The 12,199-nt window shown below is 44.4% G+C and overlaps 1 protein-coding gene across 2 annotated transcripts in view; it reads right to left on the bottom strand.

Annotated features, from left to right (window-relative positions):
- Positions 1-2,976: 2,976 nt before the first annotated feature.
- Positions 2,977-12,199, bottom strand: part of LOC137527572 (general transcription factor IIH subunit 2) — a 59,076-nt gene continuing 49,853 nt past the window's right edge. For both annotated transcript variants that reach the window (XM_068248155.1, XM_068248164.1), the window contains exons 13-16: positions 11,765-11,868; positions 8,397-8,499; positions 4,632-4,671; positions 2,977-3,243 (exon numbers count right to left, since the gene is read on the bottom strand). In XM_068248155.1, the coding sequence (XP_068104256.1) occupies positions 3,130-3,243; positions 4,632-4,671; positions 8,397-8,499; positions 11,765-11,868 (361 nt within the window). In that variant the 3' untranslated portion in view covers positions 2,977-3,129. The remainder of the gene's footprint in view (positions 3,244-4,631; positions 4,672-8,396; positions 8,500-11,764; positions 11,869-12,199) is intronic.

Raw genomic sequence — 12,199 nt, 5'->3', positions numbered from 1 at the left:
ATATACTCACAAGTCTGGGTTACCACATAGGCAACCACTGACGAAGCAGGTGGGGAGTATTATAACCTGACCCCACTCAGGTATAAGAAGTCGCTCTCTGTAGATAGGAGAAAATGGGGATACACCCCTCCACCAAGGGTGGACTGAATCAGCAAATAATGAGGAGTAACAGAGGCGCCAGATTAGTGTAAAAAGTTTAAAAACCGTTTAAAAAGAGGGGGGTTGGTGGTTACCACCCTCAAATAAAGAGTGACCAGCCAATGAGTCATATATAAATAAATAAATAAAATTTATTTTGTAATCTCCAAGCAAACAACGCGTTTCACGGGTCAAGCGCCCGCTTCATCAGGCAATCAATCAGGAGATACACACGACTGTGTCAGCTGCAGGAATAGCGCCTACTGTAGCATAGCGCATCACTATGGACTAGATATGCCTCCATCTACACCATGGGATAGGACTGGCGTCAATCAAACGTAACTCCTGATGGACTGAACAGTTCTTACTGAGATATGATTGGATACAAGCCAGAATGTTAAAATGTTACACCTATTTTTATGTAAAATTTTCTTCGGAATAAAATTGTTTGCCTGTCCTGTTTCTGGTAGAACTCAATATGCATTCATAGATAATGCATAATTGGTCCTGCTAGCGTAATAAACTAATAATTTGAATCTACTGTCTTATCTCTGAAGTCTGTAGGACAACTGGTATTGCGTAAAAGGAAATAAACATGGCAGCCTCCATATCCCTCTTGCTTCAGGTTCCCTTAATACGAACTTTTATGGTGGCCTGGCAAAAAGCACCCCGGCTGAGCAATACAAGGCAATCTTATTAACAACTGTGTAGTGTGAGGTTGAAACAACTGAATGTATTATTTGAGAAAGTTCACATACAACACAGATATGCAAGGTTGCCAGGGCACTTTATGGAGGGTGTTACCAGGTGTTAGTGAAGGCGGACTAAAGGGGCAACATTCTGTTAATTACCATGAGAAGCACAATATGTAAAGTATTCACAAGTCTCACTTCCAACAGAAATAAAATCAAATAACAAAAAAAATAAAATAAAAAAAACAAACATATAATACTTATCCACATCCACTGGTGCACTTCTCAGTGAGGATCTTTAACCTTTCTTCTCTACCGCTAGAGATGGCCAAAGAGATACTAATTATCCTGGTTTGCATCCAAATTTACCATATACAGTAGAATCCCTTTATAGTAAACTCCAAGGGACCGGGAAAAGTAGTTTACTAGATTAGAAGTTTAGAAGTTTACTATATCAGAATTGGGCATACATTATATATTTATACAGACACATTTTCATGGACCTCAGGACTGAGTTTACTATATCCAGAGGTTTACTATATCAGAGTTTACAATAACGAGATTGTACTGTATACTCGAGTATTTGCCCACCTGTGTGTAGGCCGACCTGGCCCCCCAATTTCCCCCACAAAAAAACCCAGATGGCCCACATATAAGCTGACCCTCCAAGCCTCCCCGTGTATAAGAAGCAGAGTGCGCATTGGATCTATACGTACCCTTCCTCGCTTATTGGAAGCCATCTTCAGTTTCCTTTACAGCTCTGCATTGGCGGCTAGAGTTCTAGGTTTCACTGTCATGTGACTGCAGTGAAGCCTGGAACTTCAGCGGTAAGTTAGAGCTGCAACCTCTGCATCCCCCTATTGCTACACCATTCTGCCCAAGTCTAAAACCTGTCCAGATTGAAAGTAAAAAAAATAAAACCTCACCTGCTAACTGGCAGGAAGGACACTTTATGCTCTGTTCCAATGGCAGAGACAGACACAAACGGCACAAAAACATTTGGACGCACCATAGGCCATAATGCGAATTACGTTTATAGAGGTGCTCAGACAGCAATTTGGGTGACATCAAAAGATAGAGCACAAACTACATAAAAACAGCGTAATTCAGCCAACGGCAATAGCGTCTTTCCGCTGCGATCATGGCAGCCTGGAAGGGGAATAGTAATGAACGCCACTGGGACTTGTGCAGGAGCAGGGTGAGCAGTTTTTCGGCTTTGCCCAAAGCCCAAATTTTTGAATGAATGGATTGCCTCAATGACCCTTGCAATACCTTGTATACAAATTATCCTTCAGTTTCCAATGACTTCTCCGCTCTGCATTAGTGTGCAGCTGTCAGGGGTCGCAGTGATGAGCCTGCTAGCAGGTGCACAAGTGAATATAGCCTCATCTCTTCTTTGTGTACCTATGAAAGCACCGCATGTAGAAATGGGAGCAAAATAACAGCAATAGAATATCAGTAATTTTACTGCTATTCTATTGGCAATTTTACAGATAGTTATATATACATACATGTAACCCTTAAGACCCTCCCCCCTCCACCAACGCCCAACCCTTAAGAGCCCCCACCTAACCCTTAAGACCCCCCCCCACAAACACCCACCCACCAAGCCCTTAAGACCCCCCCACACACACACACACACCAGACTCTTAAGACCCCCCCCCCCCCCCATCTTTCCCAGTGAGGGGTAAGCACCTGCTATTTATAGGGCGCTGTGAGCATCCACATTTTCCCTCAATGCTGATATTTTAATGGCCGCATGCCCATAACCGGTGCGCTGCCTCTACATTTGACAGTATGCGGCAGCATTGTCATTCATTGTTATTATAGCAGGTATATTACATTGGCGGCATACTGGTGCTCAAATTTCATCGCAGCTTAACTGCCGTGACTGTCTTTTCGACCCATTTCCAAAGTTCCCCAGAGATCTGCTTTATTGTACTAGTACAGCGTTAAAAACCTAAATAAATAAATCTATGCCCACGTCATGTGATAAACTTTACCTACAGTGCAAAAATCTGCACCATCATCACCACTGATGGGGAACCATTTACATGATTTTTCCTGTACATTGAAAGAGAAACTGCACATGCATGTGCCACATTATGTACATTTAAAAGTATGAGAAAAACAAAACAAAAACAGATTTACATTTCATATAAAACAGTTTACTTCCTTTTAGAAAAGAACACAAGTAGATAAGACAATTAGAGAAGACACAGCTCTAGTGTGAATGTCCTCAATGATAGCAGCACAGTCCACATATTGCTTCTCAATAAAAGCCTTCAGTCGCCGGTTGTCATACTGCATTTGGCTGTGTGTGAATGCATCCAGGACAGCAGTGCAGGGAATCATGAACGAAGAGGTCACACTCCACACAGAAGACACACTGACACACGGTGCAAATGTAAACCTGCAGCGGACATACAAGAGAGTTACTAAAAGGTGTACTTACCATGTCCTACAGCAAAACAAGCTTGATTCACTAACCGACGCTAAGTGTTAGCACCGGAGTGAAAAGCCACTTAATGTCCGAAATGTAGCTTTGCGCGCATTATTAGCAGCGCAAAGCTACATCGCGCACAGGACCACCCACATCTCGCACAGTGCGGCTGTCCGGTAATAGTGCGCGGTGCACGATAACGTCGCACCTGCTGGCCTGTAAACGGCGCATCGGGTGCCCCCGAAACGATGCATCAATGCGGCAATTCAGGGCCACCTGATGCGCCGCTTACAGGCCAGCGGGTGTGACGTTATCGCCGCACCGCGCACTTTTACCGGTCAGCTGCACTGCGTGCGATGTGGGTGGTCCTGTGGGCGCTAACCACCTAACGCTGTGGTTTGCGCCCACAAACTGTTAAGGCCTCCTAACCGGCTTGGCGCCGGTTAGTGAATCGAGGCCAATATCTTTTGGCATATAAGATGCTCCAGACTATATGACACACCTAGGTTTAGAGGGCAAAAACCAGGAAAAAATACTAAACCTGGTGCGTCCATTGTCCAGGAGCATTTTGTAGATGTTCTCCCCCAATTGTGTATTGTGTCCCCCTTGTACCTCATATGTGTCTCCCATGTATGTCCTTTTGTCCCCATGTTTGTCCTGTCTCCCTTGTGTCCCTTCTGCAGCCCCATGAGTCCCCTCCCCTCCACGTGTATAGTTACCAGCTGCAGCAGCACCAGCTCACTTGATCCATCGGCTCCAGCAGTAATCACAGAACTCTCCTCTCCCACGCTGCTCCCCTAGTGCTGGCTTCTGCTGATAACATGAGCTGGCACTAAGGGAGCAGTATGGGAGAGGAGAGGTCTGTGGGTGAGCCGGGGGTGCCGCAGCTGGTAAGTAGACACACAGAGAGGAGAGGAAAAAAGGGGCAGTGGAGGAGGACACACGGGGACAATACAGGAAGTCCCTGACATCGGCTGGTTGGCAGTTCGCATCGGCAGGCGTTCATAAGTTGGGGACTCCCTGTATTTGGCATATAAGACACAAGGGTTTTTTCGCTTCCTTTTTGGTAGAGGTGGAGGCCGTGCATCGTAGTATGAAGGATTGTAAGCTACCCTGATGGACAGTTCATGACAAGACTATACACTTTGTGAGATGCTGGGGAAGATGTCATTGCCACATAAATAGACAAAAATAATGTTCCAGTCTCCTTGTTCCAGTGACAGGGTGACCACAACAGGAAATTAGATCTCTCCAACAGGTACAAACAACAATAAAACACTACTATAGAAGTGTGAGTGGTGAGTGGTGGAAGGTCAGTGAAGTATTTTTATTGTTACTTTTGTATCTAAAATGCTTACTTGTTGATCTCTTAGTTCACCATCACAGCCTCGGCAATATCTTAAAAAAGTGATATAAAGTAAACAGCTAATTATGTCAGATAATGTAATTCTACCATAAAAACAACAGCAATTAGCAATGATAAAAACAAAAGCATACAGTAAAATTACAGAAATCTAAACCCTCTGATATTTAAAGGGAACCAGAGACGTTGGGGGAAAGCTGGTATACATACCTGGGGCTTCCTCTAGCCCCATACGCACGGATCGCTCCCACGCCGCCATTCTCAGCTGCCTGGATCCGCCGGTACCGGGTCCCGTCATTACCGCCAGTCGGCCGGCAGACGCAGCCAATTGTCCGCATCACAGGGGGCTTCCTCCATATAAGTACGCGTGAGGCTCCATACTGCGCAGCCGCATGCGTACGGGTATGGAGGGAGCCCCTGTGATGCGGACAATTGGGCGCGTCCGCCGGAAGTGACGGGACCCGGTACCGCCGATACAGGAAGCGGTGGATGGCGGCGTGGGAGCGATCCGTGCGTATGGGGCTGGAAGAAGCCCCAGGTATGTATAAAAGCTTTTTCTGTTTTTAACTAGCGTTCCTCTCTGGTTCCCTTTAAACCAGTTTCCAACTATAGTACAATATATATAAGCCCCCTAAAATGTAACTCGACCATCCAGGGCAGTAGATATACGAACTTTGATCAATGACTATACTCGAGATTGACCCAGTTTGAACACTGACTGGTGAAAGGGAACGTGTTCCCAAAGCCAATAAAAGTGCCTGATGCTTGAATCATTGAATGATCACTGCTGCAGCCAATGGCAATGTTCATTCAGTGAAAGTTTGTAACTAGATACAAGCTTTCACTTACTGTTACCTGAAAACACTGTGAATCAGGTTGTGAGGTGACAGGAGATGGTGTGTGTGGGGACATCTAGCGCATACATTTAAACTTACATAAAAAAATACATCTATACCCATAATGAGCCCATTAACCCTTTCTGTTCCTTCCCATAGTTAGTACATAGCAAGGAAATGAACAGCGCTACTTAAAAACAGGCAAGTGCCTACCTGCAAAAGAGTGCAAGCCCCACTTGTGGAGTCGAATACACACCGAGCATACACATGACCTGTCTACCACTAGAGGAGGATGTTGGTTTCCTGTAACAGCTTGCATGCAACCTATTAAGTACTCGTCCCTCCCACTGCGAAGAAGTCGATCCTCCATGGGAGGGGCCTAACACTAACTAAATCCTAACCTATGTATATGCATAGCCTGGGTGCGGCTAATCAAATAAAATCGAAAATTGAAAATTGCGCAAAAGGTGGATCATAGTTACCAAAATAAGACACTTGGAAAAAAGAACCAAAGTGACAGAATTTAAAAGACAATACATACAAGTAAATCTGTAGCGAAAATAAACTTATGAGATAATGAATTGTATGTGTAGTACGGATTATAAGTTTCATTGTTTTCCAGTACAGGAAGAGTTAAAAAAACTTGAGGAGTTCTCTATGCAAAAGAGCTAGTCTAGTAGTTTTGTTTAAAGGTTATTATGCTGTTGCATATCTTTTAACGCAGAGAGGACATTCTGAGTTCAGGTCCGCTTTAAACAGCCAAGAAGCAGTGAGAGACATAAGGTTTTACTGCAGAAAAGTTCAAAGGGTCATTAACTCTGCTTTAATTACAGTTAAAATACATCTGCATCTGTGACAGCCTGTTGCAATGTTATAAATAAAGCTATACAACTGAAAATAAAAATATTAGACTAATATCTGTGTTACTTATGTTGAATTTATTATGCGTACTACAGATACAATTCATTATCTCATAACATTCATTTTGCTACAGATGTAAGGGAGAATAAATTGTAAAGGTGAAGTGGTTAAACAGTAAAGCCTTATTCACATGCTATAGAGTCTTTTATGGGTACAGCTAACCTCATCCTTCCAACCCCCGCAACATAAACATAACACTGCTCATTGATTCATCCTGCCAAATAACTAAACAGCAAGCGACCAACAAGGGCCACTGTGTCTGTACTTACCCAAACACTGGAAGCAACTTGATTGTGTGCCACCCTGTTGTCCCACCTCCCCCTCTCCACTAACAGTATACAGGGTTCAGATTTTTGCCGCTTTCAACTCCCTGCTTAACCCCTCCCCCCCCCCCCCCCCCCCCTCCGTTTCCTCCCTCTCTGCCACAGATTTAACCACCCACTTCATCAACAAAATTGTCTCCATCTGTCAGGAAATATCCAATCTTTACCTCCCACCCCCTCCCATCCCATCCAGCTCCTCCTCCACCCTATCCTTCCCTCACCTCCTTCACTCCTACTACCACTGAGGAAGTCAACCACCTACTGCAGACTTCCCATATCACTACCTCCTCCCTTGATCCGATCCCTTCTGATTTACTCCAGCCTCACTTCATGAATTTGGCCCCAGTCCTCACAACCCTGTTTAACCTCTCCCTATCCACAGGCATCTTCCCCTCAGACTTCAAGCAGGCCACTGTACTACCCCCTGCTCAAGAAAGCCTCCCTCGACCCCTCTCTACCCTCCTACTACCGCCTTATCTCCCTCCTCCCCTTTGCCTCAAAACTCCTTAGCGCCTTTTCACTCTGGCCTACCACCCCTCACAAGTGCTCTAAACCCGCAGCCGAATTCTGGTCCCCTACCTTTCGTGTCCCTTCCCTTTGGGCAGGGTCCTCCTCCTTTTGTGTCCTATCTGATCATGCACCTCCCTTACTGTGCACCCATGCTATGGATTTGAGTGAACTCAACTTGCCTAACTTGCCATGCTCCCATCCAGTGACTGACTAAGCATTACCTTATGCTCATACTATGCTGTGTGATCTGGTTTTCTTGTATTCCTGTATTGTCCTATTGCTGAATGTCACCCCTAAATATTGTCTGTAAACTAATGTCCAGCGCTGCGTAATATGTTGGCGCTTTATAAATAAATAAATAGCCAAACAGCGTTTCTGTACAGCGCTGTCACCCTAATATCTCCCTAGCAATGCAGTAACGATCATTAAGGTTGACAAATGCAGAGAATGTGGAGGGCTTAAAGATTTGTTTACTAGAACAACAGGGATATGTGAGGGAGCGGGCTGGTGGTGTACTTTGTGTTCTGGTTGAACTCAATGGGCATATGTCTTTTTTCAACCCAACTAACTATGTAACTTTCCACAATGCAGAGCAGTGTGGCTTCCTTAAACTGCTGTAGGCAAGGCTTCTGTGTTTTCTTCAGTAGTGCTTCTACACATTAGCATGGAGTGATCAAACAGAATTTAGACTGTTGCACTTCAATGAGCAGAGACACATGAATGTGTTGAGTTATACTGAATAGGGCAGCCCTGCACTACACTGCGCCGGGCTGCACTGCAGTGTGCTGCCACTTACATTGCATAGTGTAAAAAAGCCCTAAAGTCGGCTACATACTTCAGAAGACATCTGACCAAGCACAATACAACTCTCAATAATTACTTTTATAGATGGTCAGTCGAGTCCACCTAAAACGTAAATATATTCAGTCAGATCTGGTGCAGTCACCCATTGGAAGTACAAACAACAAGAATGCCCAATAAAGATTAAGATATCTCTTCACTGCAGTGTTCAGTTATTATGTATTCCTCGTAATATTACATTTAGCAGGGAAAATAACACCATTGCTTTATGGTTTTATTTATGTAACCACCTTGTTGCTCTGGACTCTAGCCCAGCCTTTCATTTTGGAAAGGTTACATTTACTGTTGAAGCATGATATAAAAACATACTTTTCGCCTTCATATTCTTCAAGGGGAATTTCTTTGAAAGCATCCAATGGAAAAAGATGATGATATGACCTCGCCAAATGTGGAGCGGACACTAAGGTAAGGCCTAAAGGAAAAAATGAAGAACAGGGTAAAAACAATTATAAAATAGTGTGAGGCTGTACAGTAGCTCAACATAAAATGACAAATGCGGAATATTATCCCATCACAGTTGCTAGTAAATTTCACTCCTATTTCCCTGACTACAGCACAAGCAAGGCCAGTTGTTTTTACAGTCAGTTTCATTTATTTAAATTTTTTAGAGTGAATGGCTCAACAGAAGAATGATCAGGTTTTATAGCAACATTTAGCAGTGAAGTTCCATGCTTGAAAAAGGACAGTCAGTCTAAGAACTACTCTTAAAGAGTAACTGTCAGGCTGCAGAAGCTAATTTAAACCTCTATTCTCCTGTGTTAAACAGTTTAGAAGGAAGCCAAAAAGGCATTAGTGAAGATAAAAATCTCTTTTACCTTTGATGTGTGCTTATCAGAAAAGCTGTTAGACCTAATGCTGGGAATACACGTTTCGTTTTTGCCTTCGTTTTAGCCTTCGATTCGTTCAGTAAACGAATCGAGTGTTGAAAACGTATGTGAAAATAGTCATAATCTCATTATAGTTTCGATTAATAGAACCCAAAAACGAACGACTAGTGATCGAACATGTTTGATATTATCTCTCTTTATCCATCTAATCGAGCCATTGGTAGGCTTGATGGCTGTTCAGATCGATTATATGTTCGTTTATGTTAGTCCGTCCCTGTAAAAAGGGATTTTCGTTTCGTTTCTTTGCAGCCTTCGATCATTGGAAAAACAAAACCATCAGAATCGAAAAAAAAAACGAAACCGTGGGTGGTGATATTAACCGTACGTTCGATTATTTCGGGAACGAAAAGGACAAAAGGCACAATCGAAACGAAGGCTAAAACGAAGGCAAAAACGAAACGTGTATTCCCAGCATTAGAGGACGCAAGCCGCATACTATACTGCAAAGCATTCTGGGGCCCTCCCCTCGGCTGCTAATGAGACGTTACAGCAGCTTGTAATCAGTCCAGCGCGTAGCACTGATAAATCTCCGGGCAGAGTACACTGCAGGAGTCAGCTATTGTTCCTAGCCACATGGCTCATTAATATTCACTGCACACTGTGTTATTCAGTAGGAGCTTTTCTGTGATCAGGAAGCAGGCAGGACATGACGACACATTTGACAGAAAACATGGAACCTGCCATGAGCTGTCAGGAGCATCAATCTCTGCATATACTATATAAAAATTCTGTGAAGTACAAACGTGGACAGTGAAATGCATATGTAATGTAAGTACAGCCAATCTTTAGCTACTGATATATGGGTTTATTTTCTCTGAGACCTTATACCTAACAGCTCCTCTTTAAAGCTAATGGGAATCCATGATTAACCTCCTTGGCGGTTATCTCGAACTGAGTTTGAGGTAAGCCGCCGCGGAGGATTTCTCAGGCCCTGGTGCGTCGATTTGCATAATTTTTTTTTGTTACACGCAGCTAGCACTTTGCTAGCTGCGTGTACTGCCCGATCGCCGCCGATTCACCGCTACCCGCCGCACCGCCCCCAGACCCCTTGCGCAGCCTGGCCAATCACCGCCAGGCAGCGCTAAGGGGTGGATCGGGACTCCCCCAGATGCCATGACGTGGATGACGTCATCCCGATCGTTGCCAAGGCGACGGGGAAAGCCAAACAGGAAATCCAATTCTGAACGGGATTTCCTGTTTGCTCTGATCGCCGGAGGCGATCGGAAGGGGTGGGCGGATGCCGCTGCACAGTGGCTTTCATGTAGCTAGCTACATGATTTAAAAAAATAAATAAATAAATACATTTAAGTGCTGCAATCCTCCCCCTCCCCCCCAGAAGATTTTATTGTAATGCCAGGGGGGTTAAGTAAAAAAAAGTCAGATACTCACCTAAGGAGAAGGAAGGCTAGAGTCCTAATGAGCCTTCCCTCTCCTCTCCCAGTGCCCTCGGTGCTGCGCAGGATCCCACGTTAAAATCCCCTGCCGCGGGGACTTCGGAAGTCTTCGGGAGCAGAGTCCTCCCGAAGACAGGCGGCTCCATACTGCGCACGTGCGAGTGCTTCATAGAGGGCGCAGTGTAGAGCGGCCCTTCTTCGGGAGCACTCGGGCTCCCGAATCATTTCCGAAGCCTCCCTCCGGCCGGGAGTAGAGGGAAAGCTCTATGGGACCCAGAGCCTCCCTCTCCTTAGTATCTGACTTTTTTATTTATAAATGGGTTCCCATTCACTTTAACACACGGCTGATCGAGTACTAAAAACAGTACACGGTTATTTAGGCACGATTGCGGCCACAAGAAATGAGTGCTGGCATAGTCGCCCATTGAATTAGCAGCAACAGATGTAAATTGTGGAACTGAAAAGGAGAGTTCTGCAATATTGTAGCAGAACAATGTATCAACAGTGCAGAGCCTCATAGAGACTATTTTAAGCACTAAAATGTCCTGCTGATGTAGCAAAACTCTGTAGCGGATAGAAATACAGCATAGCGGTTATTTTGTCCACTCTATAGAGGCGGGGTTAGAGTTAGCTGTAGGTAGGAGGGTAGTGTTGTTCGAATCTGGGATTACTTATAAGGAAACCTGGATAACACCATCCGAAGCAGTTCAGCACCATTACAATCGGAGAGAGTCATGGAGATGTGTTCCACATCCCGCTTCATGTGACTACAATGCTATCTCTTTCCAAGCCGGCAGGAGGAAGCAACGTGGAACGCAACTCCGCAACCACCTCAGATCATAATAGTGCTGAACTGCTTAAACGGGATTATCAGAGTTTCTGAATAAGAAACCTAGATTCTAACACAACCACTATGTGGGGTTGGTGCTAGGAGTAAGTCGGGGGCAGGTTAGTGTTAGGCATAGATGAACGAAGGGGTTGAGAATAGGTTAACAAAGGGGATAGTAGAATATCAGTAAAACTTTATATATATATATCAGAAGATAGTAAAATCATGGTAATTTTAGCTATATACTTCTAACAGCAATATCTTGCACCCATTTTTAATAACGCCGTCTTTATAGCTACACCCCCCAAAAAAATGTACTCGTTAAGTTCCAAAGTGATGACCCCATGGCGACTCCCATAAAAGAAGCACTGTGTTACGTGAGTGCCATAGCTCTGTGGGTGAAGCGGGTTGTGTCTTAGACCAGCTCAACAATAGCCTGATGATGGAGGACCAGGACCAAGTGGTAAGTGTGAAAGTCATTTTGGAACCTAATTTCAAGTAGAATCAGAGACGTGTATTTTGCTAGGGTTGGAATAAATGTGAATTAATGAGTCTCCATATACTCACGACAGACTTTGCACTCCACAGGAAGTTCTGAGTATTTTGCTTTACACTGTGGACAGAAGTAACCTCCCAACGTTAGACCTGGCTCATTATTACTGTCCAGATGGCTAAGACAAAACATAAAAAAGTAAGTACATAAATAAAATAAAAAGAAACCAGTCAACAGTTATATAGCAATACACCAACGTTTTACACAAAATATTAAGAATACATTAAGGATGCCTTCAAAAAGAATGTAATGGTTAGCTTGTATCTATTAACCTCCCTGGCGGGAAGGCACCGCTCAGGCCCCCGCTGGGCCGATTTGCATAATTTTTTTTTTGCTACACGCAACTAGCACTTTGCTAGCTGCGTGTGCAATGCGATCGGCGCCGCTACCCGCCGATCCGCCGCTATTCATCGCGTCGCGGCGCCCCCCCCCAGACCCCGTGCGCTGCC

The sequence above is a fragment of the Hyperolius riggenbachi genome, chromosome 1, assembly GCF_040937935.1.
Source record: "Hyperolius riggenbachi isolate aHypRig1 chromosome 1, aHypRig1.pri, whole genome shotgun sequence".
Lineage (NCBI taxonomy): Eukaryota > Metazoa > Chordata > Amphibia > Anura > Hyperoliidae > Hyperolius > Hyperolius riggenbachi.
The sequence above is the reverse complement of the archived record's forward strand: the minus strand, read 5'-3'. Positions and strand labels throughout refer to the sequence as shown.